Raw genomic sequence first — 23,371 nt, 5'->3', positions numbered from 1 at the left:
TACTCTAATTAAACAATAATTCCCCACACCACCTGGCACCCTCTACTCTACTTTCTGTCTCTATGAGTTTGCCTATTCTAGGTACCTCATATAAGTGGACTCATATAACACTTGTCCCTTTGTGTCTGGCTTATCTCACTTAGCAGAATGTTTTCAAGGTTCAGGTTGTAGAATGCATCAGAATTTCATTTCTTTTTATGGCCATATATGTATGTATGGTATATGCTACATCTCTTGATGGACACCTGGGTTGCTTCCACCTACTGGTTGTTTTGGATATTGTGAATAATGCTGCTATGAACACTGGTGTACAAGTATCTGTTTGAGTCCCTGCTTTCAGTTCTTTTGGGTACACACCCAGGAGTGGAATTGCTGAATCCTATGGTAACTGATTTTTTGAGGAACTGCCAAACAGTGTTCCATAGCAGCTGTACCATTATACATTCCTACCAGCAATGCACAAAGCTTCCAATTTCTCCACATCCTCATTAACACTTGTTATTTTGCATTTTTCATGTGCTTATTGGCCAATTATACATCTTCTTTGGAGAAATGTCTATTCAAGTCTTTTGCCCATTTTTGAATTAGGTTTTTCTGTTGCTCTTGTAGGAGTTCTTTATATATCCTGGGTGTTAATCCCTTATCAGATATATGATTTGCAAACACATTCTCCCATTCTGTGGGATGTCTTTTCATTCTTTTGAATAGCATTCTTTGATGTATAAAAGTTTCTAATTTGATAAAGTCAAACTTATTTTTAAGAAATGATAATTTTGGGCTTCCCTGGTGGCGCAGTGGTTGAGAGTCCGCCTGCAGATGCAGGGGACATGGGTTCGTGCCCCAGTCCGGGAAGATCCCACATGCCGTGGAGCGGCTGGGCCCGTGAGCCACGGCCGCTGAGCCTGCGCTCCGCAATGGGAGAGGCCACAACAGTGAGAGGCCCGCGTACCACAAAAAAAAAAAAAAAAAAGAAATGATAATTTTAGATTTACAGAAAAGTTCAAAGATAATACAATTCTCATATACTTTTCACCCAGTTTCTCCTAATGTGAAGAGAACCATGGTACATTTGCCAGAACTAAAAAGTTAACTAAACTGTAGACTTCATTAGCATTTCACCAGTTTTTCCACTACTATCCCCTTTCTGTTCCAGGATCTAATCCAAGATACCACATTGCATTTAGTCATCATGCCCCCTTAGTCTCCTCTGGCCTGTGAAAGTTTCCCAGTCTTGCCTTGTTTTTTTATGACCTTGACACAATTTTGAAGCATACTGGTCAGTTATGGTTTTTTGAAGAATACAATAGAGGTGCCCTTCTGATCACATCAGATCTCAGGGGCATGCTATCAATGTGACTTACCACTGGTGACACTGAACTTGATCATCTGGTTATGGTGGGGTCTGCCCGGTTTCTCCGCTGTAAAGTTTCTTTTTCTCTTACACTCTATTCTTTAGAAGCGAGTCACTAAGATCAGCCCACACTCAAGAGGAGGAAAATTAAGCTCTACTTCTTAGAGTGGGGAGTATCTACATATATTATTTGGAATTCTTCTGTAAGGAAGATCTGTGATCGAATGTTTTTAACTCAACAAATCTGCAGAAGTCCAAATGTTTGACAACAAACTGTTGGCAAGGCTGTATGGGAAATAGGCACTCTCATAGTGGTAGCAGGAGTGAAAATGGAACGATCCTCATGGAGGAGAATTTGTCAATAGCTGGCAAAACTAAAAATCTATATACTCTCTGACCCCCAATTCTCCTTCTGGGAATTTAATGTACTGATACACTTGCACATATACAGAAACAGTATTCTCAATGCAACACTGTTTATAACAGCAAAGGACAAGAAACAACTTAGAGAAGAGTCAGGAAAATTCTGTTTAAAAAAAGACTAATGATGGAGAGAGGAACCCCACCAAATATTAAAACATATTATAAAGGTGGAGCAATTGAAACACAAATGGACAGATCCGGTAAAATCAGAGTTCATAGTACACAAACACACATATGGAAATTTAGAATCAGGCAAAGGTTGCAATTCAAATGAACAAGGAGAAATGGATTAGTCAATAAATACTAGTTGTGATAACTGTCTAGCTCAGGAATTGGTAAACCACAGCCAGGGGGCCAAATTCAGTCACCTAAATAAAGTTTTCTTGAACACAGCTATACCCGTTCATTTACATATTGTCTGTGGTTGCTTTCCGCAGACTGGTTGTGACAGACTGTATGGTCTTCGATGCCAAAAAATATTTACTATCAGGTCCTTTACAGAAAAAGTTTGTTGACCTTTAAGAAAATAAAGTTGTTTATCTATCTCATTTCTTACACCAAGTAAATTCTAGATGGATCAAAAATTTAAGTCCCTGAATAGACACCTTAAAAATATTAGAAAGAAAATGTAAGAAAAAACTGATTACCTCAAGAATGGGGAAGACCTTTATAAGTAAGGCAAAACCCAGAAGTCATAAAATTTAAAAAAAAGATAAATCTGGCTTCATAAAAAATTTTAAATATCTAGAGTATAAAAAATACCATAAACAAATAAACATGTGATAAAACAAATATGATAAAATGTTAATGGTAGAATCCAGTGGATGGATATAGAGGTGTTCACTGTAAAATTCTTTCAACTTTGCTGTATGCTTGAAATTTCATAATAAAATACTGGAAAACCCCCAAAAAGCTAAAAGGTAATTAACAAATGGGAAAAATAAAATGTTTCCAGACATTTCAGTTGGTTTGCAATTTTTCAAAATTGTTCATTCATTTATTCATTCAACAAATAGTAATGTAACATTTGCTATGTGTCAGGTGCTATTCTAAGTGCTGAGGATACTGCTGTGAACAAAATGAAGTCTCTGTCCTTGTGAGCTTGGCTTAGAACCCAAATTGTTTCCTTAATGATAAATACCTAGACAAGAAGCAGCTGGTGTGAGAGATATGAGTATTTTTAAGGTTTTTGATATGAACAATGCTTTTCATTGTTGCTTAATGTAGGTATTCCTCGATATTTGGACTCTACTTATCAGAATCTAAGAACTGAACAGATTTGGGGACTTCCCTGGTGGTGCAGTCGTTAAGAATCCGCCTGTCAATGCAGGGGACACGGGTTCGAGCCCTGGTCCAGGAAGATCCCACATGCCACAGAGCAACTAAGCCTATGCGCCACAACTACTAAGCCCGTGTGCCACAACTACTGAAGCCCGCGCACCTAGAGCCGGTGCTCCTCAACAAGAGAAGCTACTGCAATGAGAATCCCGCACACCGCAATGAAGAGTAGCCCCCGCTCGCCACAACTAGAGAAAGCCCCCGCACAGCAACAAAGACCCAACACAGCCAAAAAAACAAAAAACAAAAAACAAAATAAAAACCAAAACAACCGAATAGAGTTGAATAAATGTTCAGATGAAATCCTTAACTGACACCCAGCATCTAAACCAAATAAATTTGAATACTGAACTCTTGCTATCTAAACTCAGGAAGGGAAAAGATTTAGATAGTAAGGGATACTTTTCACTGGCCACAGAGCACTTTGACTAAATACCTTCCAAAGGTAGTCCCCATTCATAATACATTTCTAGGAAGCTGGACTGAATCACAATATAAGAGGATCTCCACAAAATGAGTATATTTCTGGAAAACATAAAATGCCATAATTGGCAGAAGTAGACAAAATGATAATCAAAAACCCAGGCCCCTTTAAAGGTGAGTTTTACGAAACTTTCAAGGGACAGATAAGTCTTTTATGAGTTCCTCCAATAAACAGAGAAATAGCAAAAGATGCCCAATTCATGTCATGAGGCCACCTTGATTCAATGCCAGATAAATACCAGAAAAGGAAATTATAGGACCCCATCACTGATGGACACAGATGCAAATATCCTAAATAAAACAATTATCTAATTAAATGTAACAGTGTTTTAAAAGTATACACATTATTTAAATAGTTTTTCTTCCAAAAATTCATGAGTAAACATGAGAAAAACACAAATTGAGAAACATCTACAAAACAACCGACATGTACTCTTTAAACATCAAGTTCATAAAAGACAAAGATTGAATAACTATTCCAGATTAAAGGAGACTAAAAAACAAAGTAGCTCAATGTGATGTGTGATCTTGGATTGGATACTGGATTAGGGAAAAACAGCTATAAAAGACATTTTTGGAAGAACTGATGACATCTGAATATAGACTTTAAGACAAAAGTATTGTATCAATGTTAAATTTCTTGATATTGATAAGCATCCTGTGATTATGAAAGAGAAAGCGGGACGAACATGCTGTAGTACTTACCGGTCATGTCTGCCACTAACTCAAATGAGTCAGAAAAAAATGTTATGTATAGAAAGTGGAGGAGGGGTAGAGGGAAGGGAGAAGGAAGAGGGGAAGGGAGAGGGGAGGAGAAAAGGGAGAGGGGAGAAAAAAGAGGGGGAAGGAGGAAGGAGTAGGCTTGTAGGTAGGTAAAGCGAATGTGGCAAAATGTTTACAATTAGTGGTTCTGGGTAGAGGATTAAGGGAGTTCGTTGTACTTGCAATTTTTTTTTGTAAATCTGAGGTTTTTTCAAAATGAGAAGTTATAAACATACACATACATACCATGATCAAGGAGGGTATATCTCAATAATATCAAGGATGCAATTGAATGCAATTTATGAAGTTGATGGACAAAAGGAGGGAAAAAAGCATGTAATTATGAAGTTCAATACTCATTTCTGTTCAGTCTTAGCAAACTAAAACTAGAGAATTTTCTTGATTTATTGAAGACTATATTCTAAAAGCCTACAGTACACATCACACTTGATGGCTAAACAAAAGGGGCTGCCTATCAGGCCTGGACTGACTGTCTGTCTGCAGATGTCCTTTATGGGAAAGAAAATAAACTATATTGTTTAAGCCATTATTCTTTGGATTTCCAGTTACAACCTACCAAAATGAATCTATACTTGTGACTCTTAACTAAAATGAATCTTAATCAGCATCACAGATACTATTTAACATGGTATCAAAAGTCCTGGTCAGTGCTATAAGTGAGGAAAAAGAAATAAGAAAAGCCAGGATTGGTTTGTATACAACATGGCTAACTACTTAGAAAGACCATCAAAGTCAACAATGAATGAGTAGAAATAACAATGGAACACAGCAGAGATAAGATAACTTAAAAAAACCAACAGCTTTCTTCTACCCCAGTAAATATCAGCTTGGAAAATAAAAAGACAAGATGCGAATAAAAACTACTGAAGCATCTAGGAATTACTTTAACAAACAATACACGACCAGATTAAACTTAAAAGCTTTTACACAGCAAAGAAAACTATCAACAAAACAAAAGACCGACTGAATGGAAGAAAATATTTGCAAATGATATGACCAATAAGGGGTTAATATCCAAAATATATAAACAGCTCATACAACTCAATATCAAACAAACAAACAGAAACAAACAAACCCAACTTAAAAATGGACAGAAGGGGCTTCCCTGGTGGCGCAGTGGTTGAGAGTCCACCTGCCGATGCAGGGGACACGGGTTCGTGCCCCGCAACGGGAGAGGCCACAACAGTGAGAGGCCCGCGTACCGCAAAAAAAAAAGAAAAAAAGAAGACAGAATTGAATTATTGCAACAATGTTTCTTTCTCCAGTACAAGATTCCCTCTTGAATTCCACTTTTGCCTGTTGTCAGCAACATTCCGTTCAAAAGATATCAAGAGAGCTACCGCTTTTTGCAATTCAGACATAGCCTGTGCTCCCCAACGTGAGAGGCCACAACAGTGAGAGGCCCGCGTACCGCAAAAAAAAAAAAAAAAGGGACAGAAGACCTGATAGACATTTTTCCAAAGAAGACATACAGATGGCCAAGAGGCACATGAAAAGATGTTCAACATCGTTAATCATCAGAGAAATGCAAATTAAAACCACAATGAGGTATCACCTCACACCTGTCAGAATGGCTATCATCAAAAAGAACACTGACAACAAACGTTGGTGAGGATGTGGAGAAAAGGGGACCCTCGTACACTGTTGGTAGGAATGTAAACTGGTGCAGCGACTGTGGAAAACAGTATGAAGGCATCTCAAAAAACTAAAAACAGTCCACTCCTGGGTCTATATCTGAAAAAAATGCAAACACTAATTCAAAAAGATACATGTACCCCAATGTTCACAGCAGCATTATTTACAACTGCCAAGATATGGAAGCAACTTAAGTGTGCATCAACAGATAAATGGCTAACGAACATGTGGTACATATATACAATGGAATACTACTCAGCCATAAAGAAGAATGAAATTTTGCCATTTGCAACATGGATGGACTTGGAGGGTATTAATGCTAAATGAAGTAAGTCAGAGAAAGATAAATTCTGTATATCACTTATATGTGGAATCTAAAACTTAAAACAAACTAATGACTATAACAAAACAGAAACAAATTCACAGATTAGAGAACTAGTGGTTACCAGTGGGGAAAAGGAAGAGGGGAGGGACAAGATAGGGGTAGGGCATTAAGAGGTACAAACCACTATGTATAAAATAAATAAGCTATAAGGATATATTGTACAATGTAGGGAATATAGCCAGTATTTTATAATAACTATGAATGGAATATATAATCTTTAAAAACTGTATCACTATGCTACACACCTGAAACTTACATAATATTATACATCAACTATGTATCAATTTTAAAAAAAGGAATACCAAAGACCTGTATTTTGGTTTATTCAGATTTTTATGTCCTTTAAACGAATTTTATAGATCTTTGTGACCTGTTTCAGAGGATGAGATGACTACTTACAAAGTAAGTATCTGGGGGGCTGTACTGGGAAAACTGCCCACTATATGGAGGAAAATAAAACCAGAACCTACATTATAACATATTCAAAAGTGGCCTCTAGATGGATTTGAAGATGTGAATGCAAAAGGTAAAACTATAGAGTGAGAACAATCTTTGTGATCCAGAGATAGGAATAGAGAAGATTCTGAAAGGAAAGGTTATAGGACAAAAAGTGATGAATTTCAGCACACCAAAATTAAAAACAGGTATCCATCCTTGAGGGAATCATTAAGTAAAAGGCAGTAGGCACACCCCATGGTGTCTTTGGGACCAACTAGAAGCAAAGCACTAACATACACATGGCAATACAGACAGATCTTAAGAATGCAGGGCTGAGTAATACAAAGTCCAGGAAACAGAATGAAGACTGTAATACTCTGCCATTTGTGTAAATTGAAAACACACACACTCGAAACAACACTACATATTTTAGAAGGATACGTTTCAAACACAACAGAGCAGCTGCCTACAGGTATGGGTATTGGAAATAAAAAAGGAAAAAATAAATATGGCAAGAGAAGGTCTTGTACCAACCTATGATAGAAATGTACCTTGAACTGGAAAAGTATGATTAACTCAAACCTCTGCACTTGAGGTCCTTTAAAAGCCAAAAGAAAGCCAGTGGCTTTATTTGGTAATAAAGTCTGAGGCAAGTATCTTACCTACTCAAACTCAGAAACTGCCAAGAGCTCTTCCAGTGAATACCATCCAAAATCGAATGCCTTTCAAAAGACATTCTGAAATAAGGTCAAGGCTGAATAACACTAGAGGATGACCACACCTCAAGTTTGGGCTCATCACTTTTCAGAAACAAAATATTATAATTCTATATTTTTGAAAAGGTGGTGGTAGCAGAAACCCTTTGTAAGACATTAAAAAAATTATTTCCTCCCTGACTTTTCATAAATCTACTGACTCTTAATAGAGGCTCTCTGGGACAATTAGGTCTACTTTCCTATACAACCTTTAAAAGTCAGGAACAAATCATCTTCGTTAGAATCAAGCGAGGTGATCCACCCGTATGGTAAGGGTATGGCCCAGGATCTCTGTATTTCACCAAGTGTCCCAACTGTTTCTTGTTCGTACCAGAGTTTAAAAATAACTGTATAAGAGTGTCCCATTCCAAGACAAGTATCACAGCAACTTCAGCCCACCCTGTCCCTGAATCCTAAATCTTAAAAATGCAGTGCTAAGTAATACTATCTGACCTGGCTTGCCCCATACATTTTCTGGGCAAATTCCTGACTCTGAAGGCACCACTCCTCTTCATCCCTCAAACCCAAAGCTACAGCCCACACCTCTCTCCTGAGAATCCACAGCACTTACAACCCACCCACTGCCCATCTGTCATGCACCTCTGCCTCTCCTCCTGCAGTGGCTGTCCACACCTTGGTGAATGGCACCATATACCTATCTGGCTCATCCAAACTGGAAACCTAGGCATCAGTCTCCATTCCTCCCTTTCTCTGGATCCCTTCCCACTCTGCAACCAAACATGGCACCTATCAAGCTGTTTTGTAATGATCTGTAAACTGTGTGGTCTCCCTTGTGAGACCCTAAGTAAGGAGAAGGCTACAATCTTATTTGTCTCAATTCACCAATGCACTCTCAGAGCCTAGCACAGGTCCTGGCTCACAAGTGCCAAGGTAAATGTCTGCTGAAAAGAAACCAATTATCTGCTGTGCTGTTTTTTGTTGTTGTTTTTTCCTGCACAAAAGCCCCCTCCTAGCACTTTCCTGGATCAACTCTCACACAGGGACAAGCCTAGATTTCTTGGCAAAGGTGGGAGCAGGTAACTCACCGTCTTTCATACTCCATGTCCTGATAGGGCCTGCGGGGGCTGCTGGGGCCCCTCCTCAGCCGCTGGCTCCGTTTCACTTCCCAGCCACCCCCACTGCTGCCACCATGATCTGCCAGCCTGGGTGATGCCTCCTGCAGGGACTCTGGAGAGAGCAGAAGGAAGAAAGGGGTCAAGGCAGTTGGGGCAGAGAGGGCCTCCTTGAGAAACGCTTATTGCGAAGGCTTTCTGCTGTCCCTGAGCCCAGCGACGCTGTTTCCCAACTCCTAGCGCTCCTGTGGACCAGAGCAGGAAGGCAGTCCCTATTTGGCCTGCTGCTTCGTTTCCCTACAAACGTGAGGCTAGAGCCGGCCGCCCTAGAAACAGCATGGCCTTCAGCAGACAGCATCTTGCAGAGACCCAGTGGTGCCACCAATTCTGTGATCAGGGCTTTGCCACCTGAGACTGGTAGACAAGTCAAGCCCGGAGCTACCTGCCCAGGGGGCTCTAAGCGCTGGATGACTTGTCTGAGATCAGGCACATTAGGCATGGAGGCGAGACTTCACAGCGGGAGTCCCAGGCACCCACCAGGCTTCTTCCATGAGCCCTCAGGTGCCATTTCATCCTCCCAAGAAGATGCTGGCTGCCCACTATGAGACAGCAGGAGACCACGAAAGGCTCAGGGGGTGAAGGGTAACTTGGCAATGAGACAGCTGCCGCCTCCCTAGGCTCCCGGCTAACACAGTTTTGGCCCTCACAGGGCAACTGGCTCAGCCCTGAGCCCTGTCTCTTATGCACAGCCATGTCCCCCAAGGCGGCTCCCTCTCCAGGGCTCTGGGCCCAAGTTATTCAGAGGTAATAAGGAGCCCTTTCGGAGCCTGTTTTGAACCACTGTTACTCTGCTGGGACGGAAGGGCAGTCCCTTCCCGCAACCCTCAGGGCTGCGGTGAGAACGAAGGAAGGCCTGAAAGCCATGTGACCGGGCCAGGGGTCACCACGAAGTATCCCAGAATCTTCAGGCCCCACCCTCTAAACAAAAATCAGGCAAAGTCAGGCGTTAACAGCACCTGCCCAACACTAGGTTGCCACCACACCTTTCCTCCTTGGTATACACTCACACCAATTTTCTCTTCCTCTTCAAGCCACAGGGAACCAGAGTTACCTGCTCCCAGATGGGTAAGAGAATCACAACCAGGGGCCCCAGTGGATGAGAGCCAGAGACAAAACCCTCAGTAGATCTGGCAAAGGGGCCAGAGTCATACACTGGTATCCAAAACAGAGAGGGACCAAAGTCACAAACTCGAGCCCCAAATAACTACGGGCCAAAATCACAGACAGGAACTCACAATCAACACGGGCCATAATCACACACTGAGGCCCCCTTTCACAGGATGAGCGTCAGAGTAACAGATACGAAGCCCCCCCCCAAAAAAAGACGGGGAAATAAGTCTTACACACGTTCCTTGCACTCCCCGCCCCCACCCAGTAAGTGGATTAGGGCCAATCGTAAGAAGACTTTCTATGGATAAGGACCCCTCCCCATGGATAAGGACCAGGGTTACAGACACACACTCCGAGGATAGAGACCCGAGTCATACCGACGTTCTCCCTCCTCCCCCACCCAAGAATAAGGACCAGAGCCACAAAACACTTCCCCATGGGTAGGTAAGTACCAAAGTCACACACGATTGCAGAGAGCACACTTCTATGAATAAAAAGCAAAGTCGCAAACACCCGCCTCCCACGGATAAAGTTCGGCGTCGCAGACACAGTGAGCCACAGTAGCCCACTCCCATTCGTCCCTCCCTTCCCCCAACCCTCGTGCACCCATCCAGTGTCCCAATCGCGCACGCGCCTCTGCTCTCTAAAGGAGAAAAACAAAAAACAAAAAGACACCCCCTCCCCGGCTCAGACCGTGCAAGCATCGATCGGTTCTTTGCGAAGCCCAGAACCGCCACCCGCAGTCCGCCCTCCCGCCTCCTCTACGCACCCCCTCCCCCACCCCGGCCCCTTACCTCCGCCCCCACGACCAGCGTCGACGCTCACCTTCTCGGCCCGGGCTGTCAAGGGAGGGGTCTCGGACATCACCTCGGCCCGCCGCCACCTCCTCCAACTCTCGCAGCTCAGCCGGAGCCGGTCCGCGCAGCTACCAAGTCCGAGGCTAGGGGCGGAAGGGCGGAGGAGGGGGGGGAAGGGCGGAGATGGGAGGGAGGGGAGAAGCGCGAGGCGCGCTACCCTCTCCTGGAAACCCACTGCCGCCTACTCCCAGCCGGCCGCGATCACCAGCACAAAATGGCGACGACAAGAAGGGAGCCGGCGCTTCAACCACCATCCACCTACTAAGGGAGCGCGCTCTGGCCTGCCCAGTCTATTGGTCGCCGTCCGCCGTCGGCCAGCCCCGGCTTGCTCTGATTGGCAAGTGTACGCCATTTCCCCGCTCCCCATGCAAACTCCCACAAGTCGAGAAAAGGAGCAGCAATTGGCCAATCCGGCGAGGCGCTTTTAAGAAAGGTTGGCTTCCGGGCTTCCCTGGTGGTGCAGTGGTTGGGAGTCCGCCTGCCGATGCAGGGGACGGGGGTTCGTGCCCCAGTCCGGGAAGATGCCACATGCTGCGGAGCGGCTGGGCCCGTGAGCCATGGCCGCTGAGCCTGCGCGTCCCGAGCCTGTGCTCCGCAACGGGAGAGGCCACAACAGTGAGAGGCCCGCGTACCGCAAAAAAAAAAAAAAAAAAAAAAAAGGTTGGCTTCCTTCTAAGATGAAAGAGCAACGGAAGCTCCGCCCTTCTCGCCAGAGGGCAAGGGAGCTCTCCGTGCGATTGGTTGGGAACGGAATTCACACGCGTGCTACCGCTTTATTTTCAAGGAAATTCCACAGCCTTTCGGTCAGAAATTCCATAGCCTGATCGAGAGGATAAGAAGATGGTTGCTTCCGTGAGGCCGTGACAGAGGGAGGGAAAGAGGACGCCTCGCCCTTTTGAAAACAAAATCTCGACTCGGGACCTATTGCGGTAGGGGCGGAGCGACAATTCTCGCGCTCGGACCAGCTGCAGCTGCGCAGTCACATTTCCGTCCCCGCCCCCGATAAACTGCAGAACGATCTGTCATGGTGGCCGGGATGTTAGGTTTGTGCGGCCGCCGCCTTTTGGCGGTGGCGGCGAGGCGAGGGCTCCCGGCTGCCCGTGTTCGCTGGGAATCCAGCTCCTCCAGGGCTGTGATCGCCCCGTCCGCTGTGGCGGGAAAGCGGCCGCCGGAACCGACTTTACGCTGGCAGGAGGACCCAGATCCCGAGGACGAAAACCTCTACGAGAAGGTGAGAGGGAGGGGATACGGGACGCCGGAAGGGTCAATCGGAGACCAGCGGATGGGCGCCATAGAGGACGTTCTTAGTCGGGTGAAGATTGCGCAGCCGGCGAAATCCTCGAAGATTTGGGAATTTTGCCTAGCTTGTTTTCCTCCTTTGTCCCCTGATCACCTTCGGGTTCAGGGCCAGAGGCGAGATTGGCCTTATTTTGCAGACAGATATCAACCCTGAAGTGGACAGTGCTCAAAACACGTTTGAAGCAATATAACAACAGTAATACTAAACACTGATATAGTGCTTGCTCAGGTGTTTGAAACACTTTACATATATTAACTCATTTAATCCTCATAACAACCTTATTTCGAGGTAGGTAGTATTAGTGTACCCATTCTACAGATGAGGAAGCTGAAGCATAAAGATGTTAAGTGACTTGTCTAAGCTCACATAACTGAATGTGTGGTGGAGCCAGGTCTGCTGTGCTATACCGATATCAGAGACTGAAATCAGAACGCCTGAGTTGGAATACAGGCAGTGACCTTGGGCAAGTAGCTAAACCCCTTGGTGCCTCAATTTCTATGTAAGATGGGGAAAGTGTTAGGACACCTTCTAAAAAAATAAAATACTACAGTACACCTGCCTCGTGTAATTAAATGAATCAAAATGCTCAAAACAGCAGGTGGCACTTAGTAAGTACTCACCATTAGAAGGTGTTAATTATTCTTGCCACTTTCCACTTCACTGGGATATTGTGCAGTTTGTGCTTGTGAAAAGGCCTGGCATATAATAGGTACTTCATTAATACTAATCTCTGGTTGAGGGGCTGTGATATATAGGATGCTTATTCATTTATTCATTCATTCTGTAACTATGTATTGAGGGCCTGCTGTAATGCCAGGTTAAGTTCAGGGTGCTAGGGATTCAGCAGGATGGAAATCAGATAAAGCCCCTGCTTTCACAGAGCTTACGTGGTAGTGGAGAATACTGAAAATAAACATGTAAAATGTTAGAAAACAGTAATATAGAGTATGTAATCAATAATATAAGATGATGTGATCAGAGGATTTGGAGGATATGCTACTTTGGTAAACTAGTAAATGCTAGAAAGTTAAGCAAGGTAAGAGGATGGAGAGTGACTTGGGGGTAGGGAGTTAATAGGTTGAGCCATTTTTGACCTGTAAAAATGGCAATTTTCTGTAGTTCAACTTAATAGATAAGGTGACTAGGGAGTGCCTCCTAAGGGGAGTGATGATGAAGCCAAAACCTTGAATGAGGAGACAGATCCAGCCATGACTAGATCTGGGGGAAAGGCTTTCCAGGCGGAGGGAACAGCAGGTGCAAAGGCCCTGTGGTGGGAAGGAGCTTGACAAGTCCTAAGAATAGAGAGGAATTTAGGGAGGGAGGGGAGATTGGTCCAAGGCGAAATTGGAGACCAGGTTATGCAGCGCCAGCATAAGGTTTTGTGGAGCAGCAGGAAGCCCTCATTGACCTCTTCTTCTCTTTGCCATAGAACCCAGACTCCCACGGTTATGACAGGGACCCTGCTGTGGACCTCTGGAACATGCGGGTCGTCTTCTTCTTTGGCTTCTCCATCATCTTGGTCCTTGGCAGCACCTTTGTGGCTTATCTGCCTGACTACAGGTGCATGGGGTGTCAAAGAGAGTGGGACGGGTCGGGGCAGAAGCAGGGGTGGAGATTGAAGGAGACTGCCAGAAATCCTGTCCTTGGGGAGCTAAGATGGGGATTGGTGTCCATTGAAGCTCCCTCACGTCTACCCTCACGCTGCTGCCTCCAGGATGCAGGAGTGGGCCCGCCGGGAAGCTGAGAGGCTTGTAAAATACCGAGAGGCCAATGGCCTCCCCATCATGGACTCCAACTGCTTCGACCCCAGCAAGATCCAGCTGCCAGAGGATGAGGACTGACCGGTTACTGAAAGGGGCTTAAGAAGCACCACCTTCTCCACCCCTTGTCTGCCATTCTGCCCTCTCTTCAGAGCACCTAATTAAAGGGACTGAAACTGTGACTGGCTGGTGTTGCTTTTGTTGTAAGGGGGATGTGGGAGTGGGATGTCAGGCTTTAAAAGCCTTTTCTGGGTATTCTGGTTATCTGTTGCCATGTGACAAACACCCTAAAACTCAGTGGCTTAAAACGACAATTTACTATTACCTTTCATGGTCCTGTGGTTGACCAGGCTCAACTAGATGGTCCTTCTTGGGGTGTTGGGTGGCTTGGGCTGGAATCATCTGGAGGCTCAACTGGGCTGGACATCCAAGATGACTTCTGTATTCCCATGTTTGGTACTTGAGTCTTCTATGTGGCCTCTCTCTCCAGCAGAGTAGCCTGGGCTTTTTATGTGGTGGCTCAGGCCTTCTCTGGATCAAGGTGTAGCATATGAGAAGAAATTGACGGCAGCCGTATTTAGAAAAAAGCTACCACACTGGGACCGCCTATGTTGGAAGAAGGGCCAGGGTGACCAGGGATTGAGGGTGGTGGGTCAGAGCAGGGCTTTTCTATTGCTGAGGATGAGTGTTTGTCTCGCTCCCTGCCTTCTTCTCTGTTTCTCTCATCTCTGGGGTTTCTGCCTCGGTCTTGTGTCTTGGTGAGTGTGGATGCCTCTCTCTTCCCCTCTGCCCCAATCTGGATGGTCTCTAACTCAAGATGCACATCTCTGTGTGTGTGCATGTGTGTCTGTTTCTCTCCCTGCCCCCTTATCTCTCTCTGTGTCTTTCTGTGTCTCTCTTTCGAGCAGGAAGTCTCTCTCCACTGCCCACCCCATCCCCCATTCTTTTTCTCTGGGAATAGGCCATGTCCTTGCGTCAGGGGCTCATTCTCAGGCTCTCTCTGTCTCCGTCTCTCTGGATCTGGCAGATGGAGTTGGACACTTGCTCTGGCTCTTTGTTTCTTTCCAGGGAGTCTCTCCTAGATCCCCGTTATGTCTGGGCATCTGGGCTCCCCTTTGTGCCCCTGGCATCTCTGCCCTCTCCCCTGTGGCCCCCTTCCACAGCTCACACTATGAGATTCCCATATCACATGCTCATTGCTGCCATCTCTGTGCATGTCCCTGCCTGGGGTGTCGGAGAGGGCAGGAGCCCCCAGTCACTGGCTACCGGAAGAACATCTGGCCTGATGGACCCACCACTACAGGTGATGCCCCTAACCCTAGCTTCTGAGTCAGGAGGAGTCCTAGTTCACTTGTATGAGGCTAAGGTGGGAGTGATATCCAGGTGAACCTTCCTGGAAGTGAGCAGTGTCACTCCCTGAATGCTCCTTGTGGAGCCAGTCTCCCAACTCGAGGGCAGCTCCAAAGCAGAGAGTACTAATGTGTAAAGCGAGCACTCTCCACTCTCCAGCCGACAGTTACGGGGACTGTGGAAGTGAAAGGGGCGTGTTATCCCAGCCACCAAGTACCTGAGTATATGGGGGGAATACCCCCATAATAAACCTCAGCCTGTTGCAGCCATAGCTACCCTTGGCCCAGAGAATATGTCCCCCCACTAACCCCCACCAGGATGTAAGCTCCACGAGGGCAGGTATTTGGGTATATCTGTTCACTTAGAGCAGGGATTGGCACAGTATGTGCTGCAACACACTGGTATTGTTACCTCTGGTATAGGTGCCATTCCCTACCATCAATGCCCTTCAGGCTTACAGCCCCTGAAGAAGAGCATTTCTGATCACCCCCTCTGCCCCCCCCCCCACCCCGCCTCCTCATCAAGCTCTCAAGCTCTCAAGAAACCTCCATTCTGGTCAAACAAGAAGCTGCACTTAGACCAAATCCTAAAATTCATGTCCTTGCCCCCTTTCTGACAGCAACCTTTCCTCTCCTTCATGGGCCCCAGCCACACTGGCCACCTCTTAAATCATTAAATTAAAATGTACATACAGAAAAGTGTACACACCGTAAGTTTACAGAACTCATTTACTTTTTACAAACTAGACACACCCATATGACCTGCACCCAGGTCAAGAAAGAGAATGTGAAACAAACGCCAGAAGCTCCCTTCAAGTCCACCCCCCTCCCCCAAGGGTAATCACTCTGGACTTCTAACAACGTTCAATCTCATGATGTTTGCAAGATGGATCCACGTTGTTATGTAACTAGTAGTTTGCCCATCCTCACTGCTGTATTCTCTTGCATTGCCATGAATAGACCACACTTCATCTATTCCACTGTTGATGGGCATTTGGGTAGTTTTCTATTTGGGGCTATTAAGAATAATTCTTCTGTGAACATTCTTGTATATATCTTTTGATGGATATATGCACTCATTTCTCTTGGGCATATACCTAAGAATGGAATTACTAAATCATGGGAGTAGACATACGATCAGCTTTGTAAATCGTGCCAATTCTCCAATCTACACTTCCCCAGTGGTGGATCCTCAGCATCACTCAGCAGTCCCCATCTTTTTCATTGTAGCCATTCTGGTGACTGACTGACATTTTAAGGACCACATTGGGATGAAGGGGTGGAAGTTGAGTGCCTACTATGTGTCAAACCCTGAAAGTGCCAGGCATGACAGATACCAGGATCCCTGTCCTCAGGAATTTCCCAGGGTGGGAGTGGAGGCCAGTGTGAGTGGTCAGAGACCTTACACTCAATGTTTTCACCATACTGTTTGGCCCCAAGGATATTTGAACCTTGATGTATGGGGCCCAGCTTTGCTCTGGCAAAATAACAGGTACGAACCAGCTTCACCTTTCAGTCTAATAGAGCACGTACCATGTGCAAGGCCCAGTGAACAAGACAGTCACAGTCCCTGTGGCAGACACTGTCAGTTCCCTAACCATAGTCCCTGTGGCAGACACTGTCAGCTCCCTCACTGCTCCGGTGTGCACTGGGCAACTGCCAACTGCCAGGGTCTGCATCTCTTGGCTGGAGGGCTTCTCTCAAGCTGCATAAGGCCATTCTGCCTCTGGGCCTGGCAGGCTGTAGGGGCCAGGAAATGAACACCTCCTGGCAGCAGCCCTCAGCCAATGACCGACGAGAGCTGGTAGATAAGTATCCCTGCCCCCTTGCCCCTCAGATGGGACATCCCCGAGCTGTGTGTTCTCCACTGGCCTCCAGAACTCCACAGTGGGAACAAGTCCCAGTTGCCCACAGCACTAAGTCGTTTAATAACACTCTTCATCGGCTGCCCTCCCTTCTTTGTCTCACTTCCTCACTTCCCCACTGCCTGACAGGTGCTTCCTGGAATCACATCCTAGATAAACTACTTAACTTCAATCTTTGTCTCAGGGTCAGCTTCTGGAAGGACCCAAACTAAGACAGTCTCTGTCCTCATGGACTTTACCTCAAGGCTGTGAGTGAGACAGAGGGTAAACAAGCATGGAAACCAACAGATGAGATAAATTCTGCCAGAAAGCGAGTGTGGCTGGAATACTGTGCTTACTAGAATCACTGGAATCATCCAGCAAAAGAGTGGTTAGAGACGAGGTTATAGAGATGGTCATGGGCCAGATCTGTAGGGCCCCATGGGCCATGGTTAGAAGGAGTTTAGATTTTTTTTTTTTTTTTTTTTTTTTTTTTTGCGGTACGCGGGCCTCTCACTGCTGTGGCCTCTCCCGTTGTGGAGCACAGGCTCAGCGGCCATGGCTCACGGGCCCAGCCGCTCTGCGGCATGTGGGATCTTCCCGGACCGGGGCACGAACCTCCGTCCCCTGCATCGGCAGGCGGACTCTCAACCACTTGCGCCACCAGGGAAGCCCAGGAGTTTAGATTTTTTTTAAAAATTGAAGTATAGTTAATTTACAATGTTGTGTTAGTTTCAGGTGTACAGCAAAGTGATTCAGTTATATATATTTTCAGATTCTTTTCCATCATACATTACGACAAGATACTGAATACAGTTTCCTGTGCTAGACAGCAGGTCCTTGTTGGAAGGAGTTTAGATTTTACACACTACACAAAGCTGACCAGAAGCTGACTGAAAACCCAGCTTAGCAAAGCCCATCCCAGACAATTCTGGACTGTCTAAGGGGATTGCGTACAGTTTTTCTCCTGGATTACCCAGGAAATAAAAACAAAATATCTTACCGGATTCACAATGACTATTACTGATAGACATAATCACTGCAGAACAAACTGACAACAGCTAAAACCGTGAACTTTAAAATGTGTTAAGGGAAAACAGAACCAATGCTCTCAACCAAACATGAACCTGCAAACTGCAATCTTGAAATATTAGACTTGGTGAAAACTTGCCACAAATAAAGCTCAGAAGAACAGGAGCTATTCATTCAACAAATATTTATTGAGTGCCTACTGGGTGCCAGGCACTATTATAGGTAGTGGGGATACAGCCGGGAACAAAAGATTCAAAACTTCCTGCCCTTGTGGAGTTTTATTCTAGCAGAGGGAGACAGACAATAAACAAGACAATAAATTACATTATATTTGTGTATTGGGAGGTGATAAGTATGCATTAAATTAAAAATAAAGGCGGGGGGCTTCCCTGGTGGCGCAGTGGTTGAGAGTCCACCTGCCGATGCAGGGGACACGGGTTCGTGCCCCGGTCTGGGAAGATCCCACATGCCGCGGAGCGGCTGGGCCCGTGAGCCATGGCCGCTGGGCCTGCGCGTCCGGAGCCTGTGCTCCGCAACGGGAGAGGCCACAACAGTGAGAGGCCCGCATACCGCAAAAAAAAAAAAAAAGAAAATAAGAAGACAGAATTGAATTATTGAAACAATGTTTCTTTCTCTATCATAAGATTCCCTCTTGAATTCCACTTTTGCCTGTTGTCAGCAACATTCCGTTCAAAAGATATCAAGGGAGCTACTGCTTTTTGCAATTCAGACATAGCCTGTGCTCCGCAACATGAGGGGCTGCAACAGTGAGAGGCCCGCGTACCACAAAAAAGAAAAAATAATAAAGGCAGGGGAGGGATTAAATTAGGAGTTTGGGATTAGATATGCACTACAATATATAAAATAGATAAACAACAAGGACCTACTGTATAGCACAGGGAACTATATTCAATATCTTGTAATAACCTATAATGGAAAAGAATCTGAAATATATACGTACATATATATGTATACATATGTATATATATATAACTGAATCACTTTGCTGTATACCTGAAACACTGTAAATCAATTATATCTCAATAAAAAAATAAATAACAGCAGTAAGGGGGATCAGGAGTGCAGGATGGGAGAAGATTGTATTTGAATAGGGTAGTCTGCTTAGGACTTGTTGAAAGGTGATTTTTTTTTTTGAGGAAAAACATGTGAAGAAAGAAAGAGATGAACTACAGATGCAAGAGCATTTCTGGCAGAGGGAACAACCAGTACAGTCCCCAAAGCAAGAATGTGCCTGAGCTGTTCAAAGAGCAGCCTGAGGGCAAGGAGATATCAGGGGCAAAGCTATTATTGCTGAAATATGACACAGATAAGAATATTGATGTGTGGATCTAATTATCACTGTAAATATTAACCCGAAAAAGATTCATCCCACTGAAAACAATTTCAGAAAAGTGAAAATGGACAAAATTGGCTTTGGGTTAACTTCGCCACTGTACGGCATTGAACAAGAATTTACATTGACTCAGAATTAACTCCAGGGCAAACTTCCTCAATAGAAATTAATCTGAATTGGTATAATTCTGATTTTAAACGTTAACATTTGTAAACAGAGCCAATACACTTGCGGTCGAAAGCATGGGAGTCAGAGGGGTGAAATCAGAGCCAACCAGGATCCAAGCAAGGCAGCCTGGAATCAGCCATCATTGGAAGGGTTCATTCACTCACTTATTCATTCTTTCATTCCACAAGGGAAGGGTTCATTCATTCATTCCACAAATATTTACCAAGTGCCTACTGTGTGACAAGGGATACAGCAGCAAATAAAACAGGCGAAAATCCTTGCCCTTTTGCAGCTGACTTCTAGTGCAGGACACAGATATTAAATGTAAAGAACAAATAACAATTTGGGGTAATAATTGCTAGATAAATAAAATGTATCATATAGTGATAAATGTTAAGGAGAAAAATGACGCAGGAAAGGGTATAGTGAGTGTTTGTGTGTGTGTGTGTGTGTGTGTGTAATTTTAGCTAGAATGGCCATGAAAAAGGCCTCACTGAGCTGACATTTAAGAAAGACATAAGGGAAGTGCCTAACTGAAGAGAGAACTTTGAAACAAGACCCATGATTGCAAGACAGTCACAGGGGTTAAGGGCATGGATTCTAGAGCCAGACTGGGTTCAAATCACAGCCCTCTCCACAACCAATGTGTGACCTTATATTCCCATTTTCCTCCTCTATCAACTCGGGCTAATGACATTAACTACCTCCTAAGGATCTTGAGAGGATTAATCTGAGAGTACTTATAACACTGCCTGCCACAGATTAGGTGTTTGTAAATATTGGTTGAATGAATGAATCCTCATTAATATTAATGTAGTGGCCATGGAAGTGCCCTATAAAATGAACTTGTGGTAACTATGGTTTTGGGGATGTTCAGATTGTGGACTCGGTATGGAAGGTGGTTCTGGAAACCTGGCAGTCACTACTGAGAGGTTTAGGGTGTGGTATTGAAAGTTGTGGTTCCTGTAGGCAAGGTCTGAAAAATTACTTAGGCCAGGCAGGTACTTTAGGTAGCAGTTGTCAGAAAAGCTGCAGGATTCTTGGAGTCAATTGCTTCAAAGGTAGAGAGAGTTTGGGGAACTCTGACAGGGTCAGAATGAGGATCCAGGGTTTCAGCTGAACTTTAGGAAAAGAGCAGAGCAGCCATCAACAAATGCCACAAGGTGTCAATTAGAGGCCCTGAACTGGGGCCCTGAAATGCTGTAGCCTTGTCTTTTTATCCTCTTTCCAACTCCCTCACCTCCTTCAAGTGTTTTGCTAAACATCAGCTTCTCAAAGAGGACTCCCCTCGTTTAAAGGTACAATCCCCCTTACTATTCATTCTCTAGGTTTTTTTTTTCTTTTGGAGTTTTTTTCCCCCACAGCACACACAAACTGCATTAGTTGTGTTGTCCTTGTAATTGAGGTCATGCTACCAGCAATTAAACAAAAATAAACTAGGTTGTTATTTTAATGAGGGGGAGAGAGAAAGGAAGAGGAGAAAGAGGAGAGAGGAAGGGGAGATGGAGGAAATCTTCAAAAATCCTAAACCCATCAAGACGTGGCAGGAATGGTGGTTTGGGGCCAGGTGTCACACCGAGGTTTGGCGTGTGTGTGTGTGTGTGTGTGTATTTGAACAAATTCCATCTAAATGAAAAACATTATTTGCACAGTTTCCAGCCTCTGTTTCTGCCAAGATTCTAAGTCATAACAACCTCTGGGCCCCTATTTTTCTAACCTAGAATCCACTTTCTTCCTTTTTCAGAAAATTCCACTTGCCCTACAAACGTGGCCTCTTCGGGGGGAGATGCACTTTGAAAAAACAAGCTCAGAGGGGCCATTTGGGATCTGACCCTGAAAAAGGCTTTTGATTAATAAAATTTACCATTTTTAATTTAAAGTCTATTTTGTCTGATATATAGCTACACTTGCCTTTTTGTGTGTGTGTGTGACCATTTGCTTGAATTACCTTTTTCCATCCCTTCACTCTCAGTCTATATGTGTCTTTAAGACCAAAGTGAGTCTCTTGCAGGCAGCATATGGTTGGGTCTTGTATTTTTTAATCTATTTTATCTATGTCTTTTGATTAGAGTATTTAATCTATTTACATTTAAGGTAATTATTGATAGGTAAGGATTTGCTATTGCCATTTTCATTATTCTCTGGCTGTTTTGTAGATCCATTGTTCCTTATTTCTTATCCTGCTGTCTTTTTTGTGTGTTTTGATTTCTTTCAGTATCAGTATGTTTTGACTTCTTTATCATGTTCTTTTGTGTAGTTACTGCAGGTTTTTCCCTTATGGTTACCACGAGGCTCGTAAATTATCTTGAAATTATAACACCCTATTTTTAGCTGATAACTTCAATAGCACTCCTAAACTTTACACTTTTCCTCACAATTTAGGTTTTTGATGTTACAGTTTATATATTTTTTACGTTGTGTAACCAATAAGAGTATTGTAGTTATGGTTATTTTTACTACTTTTGTTTTTCAACTCAAACTAGAGTTGTAAGTGAATTACTCATCACCATTACCATATTACAGAATCTTACAGAAAACATAATTACAGAAAGTTCAAATATATTTTGAAAAAATCAGACATGCACACATGCAGGTAAAATTTCCCATGCAGTCTGAAGGAAAGCCAATACGTAAGCGCTAGGTGAGAACTCCAAAGAAGCAGCTCGCTGAGTTAATCTTTAAAAGTGTTTTGGACCCACCCCCAGGTTTTTGTTTTTCCAGAATGTGGCTGCGTAGGGACTCTTTCCCTCTGCGCTCTTACAGTCTGGGAAACCTACACTGCGCCACGGTCTCTCTTCCCTGGTGGAGACTGGGCTCCAAACTGGACACCTTAAAAGGACCAGCAGAGGGAAGCTGGGATGCGCGCAGAGCCTGTTTGCAGGCACGCCCGTCTTCGTGTCAATAGATGTCTGGGAAGAGGTGGAGCCAGTCGTGACAGATCTGTGGGCCAGTGACAGCCCTTGGGTTAATCAGCTGTTCATCACAGCAGCTTTGCCACCTTTAGAGGGTGGATTCTCCATCTGAAAGGGCAGCAGATGGCCAATCAAGAGCTCTTGCTCCTGGGGCACTGGGTGTGCTGAGCGAGAGGGTGGAGGACTGATTGACCAGCCAGCCTGTTTGTGAGTGCAGGCTCTGGACCCGCCGCTCATCTGCGAGCAGGGGGCGGGAGTGGGGACTTGATTGATAGCCTTTCCAACGAGTCAGAATGTCTGAGCCACGGGGCCCTGCGTAGCACGGGTCTATTGGCAGTTGAGGGGAGGGTCTTGCTTTGACTGACACATTTATCATCCAGTAAGCAGGTCTATTTGAGCTGGGGGCGGGGCGGCTAGTGGCAGAAAAGGCAGGGTCTTGTCCTTGACTGACCCTTGTTTTGCTCAACGAGGAAAACCAAATTCCACAAGTAGCACTCCCCCTTTTCTGTTTTTATTTTTTTATTTTAATTTTTTCCCCTTTTCTGTTTTTGAAAAGGCTATGATACTTTAAAAAGTTGGAAAATCACAGCTTTAGAGCAATTTAGCTTTCTCATGCTGGACAGAAATGGTGGCCTCACTGTACCTGTGAAAAAAAGAGCAGCCCTTAGAAAAGGTGATCTTAGTGGTGGGGACTGGAAATGGAAGTGGTTCTCAGAAGCAGCTGAACAGCAGTTGGCATAGAATTGGAACTTGATTTGAATTTTAGGGCTTGAGAGATGGTGATGGAGGAGGTTGTCTGATAGAGGGTCTCTGGTGAGAGTGAATGGGGGTTTCTGAGGACAGTGATGGTGGCCTGTGGGAATCTGTAATGGATGGTGAGTGGTTGAGGTCAGTCTGGGTGACTGATGTAGACGCCCATATTATGGGCCTGTTCTCTGATGAGACCAACTAGAATCAAGCA

At 44.6% G+C, this 23,371-nt stretch overlaps 2 protein-coding genes across 6 annotated transcripts in view; one reads left to right on the top strand and one right to left on the bottom strand.

Annotated features, from left to right (window-relative positions):
• Positions 1-10,894, bottom strand: part of RBM10 (RNA binding motif protein 10) — a 29,544-nt gene extending 18,650 nt beyond the window's left edge. For 3 of the 5 annotated variants that reach the window (XM_082864814.1, XM_082864815.1, XM_082864816.1), the window contains exons 1-2: positions 10,629-10,816; positions 8,638-8,779 (exon numbers count right to left, since the gene is read on the bottom strand). In XM_082864814.1, coding sequence (XP_082720940.1) covers positions 8,638-8,779; positions 10,629-10,698 — 212 coding nt within the window. In that variant the 5' untranslated portion in view covers positions 10,699-10,816. Of the gene's footprint in view, positions 1-8,637; positions 8,780-10,628 lie in introns of all 5 variants that reach the window. The other 2 variants (XM_082864817.1, XM_082864818.1) reach the window with 2 other exon arrangements.
• A 448-nt stretch (positions 10,895-11,342) lies between these two features.
• NDUFB11 (NADH:ubiquinone oxidoreductase subunit B11) lies at positions 11,343-13,930 on the top strand. Its single transcript, XM_082864819.1, has 3 exons — positions 11,343-11,922; positions 13,421-13,551; positions 13,706-13,930. The coding sequence occupies exons 1-3, from the start codon at positions 11,716-11,718 to the stop codon at positions 13,830-13,832; spliced, it is 465 nt and encodes a 154-aa protein (XP_082720945.1). The 5' UTR covers positions 11,343-11,715; the 3' UTR covers positions 13,833-13,930.
• The last annotated feature ends 9,441 nt before the right edge of the window (positions 13,931-23,371 follow it).

This window comes from Leucopleurus acutus (genome assembly GCF_964270905.1).
Source record: "Leucopleurus acutus genome assembly, chromosome: X".
NCBI lineage: Eukaryota > Metazoa > Chordata > Mammalia > Artiodactyla > Delphinidae > Leucopleurus > Leucopleurus acutus.
Note: the sequence above shows the minus strand (reverse complement) of the source record. Positions and strands in the feature narration are given on the sequence as shown.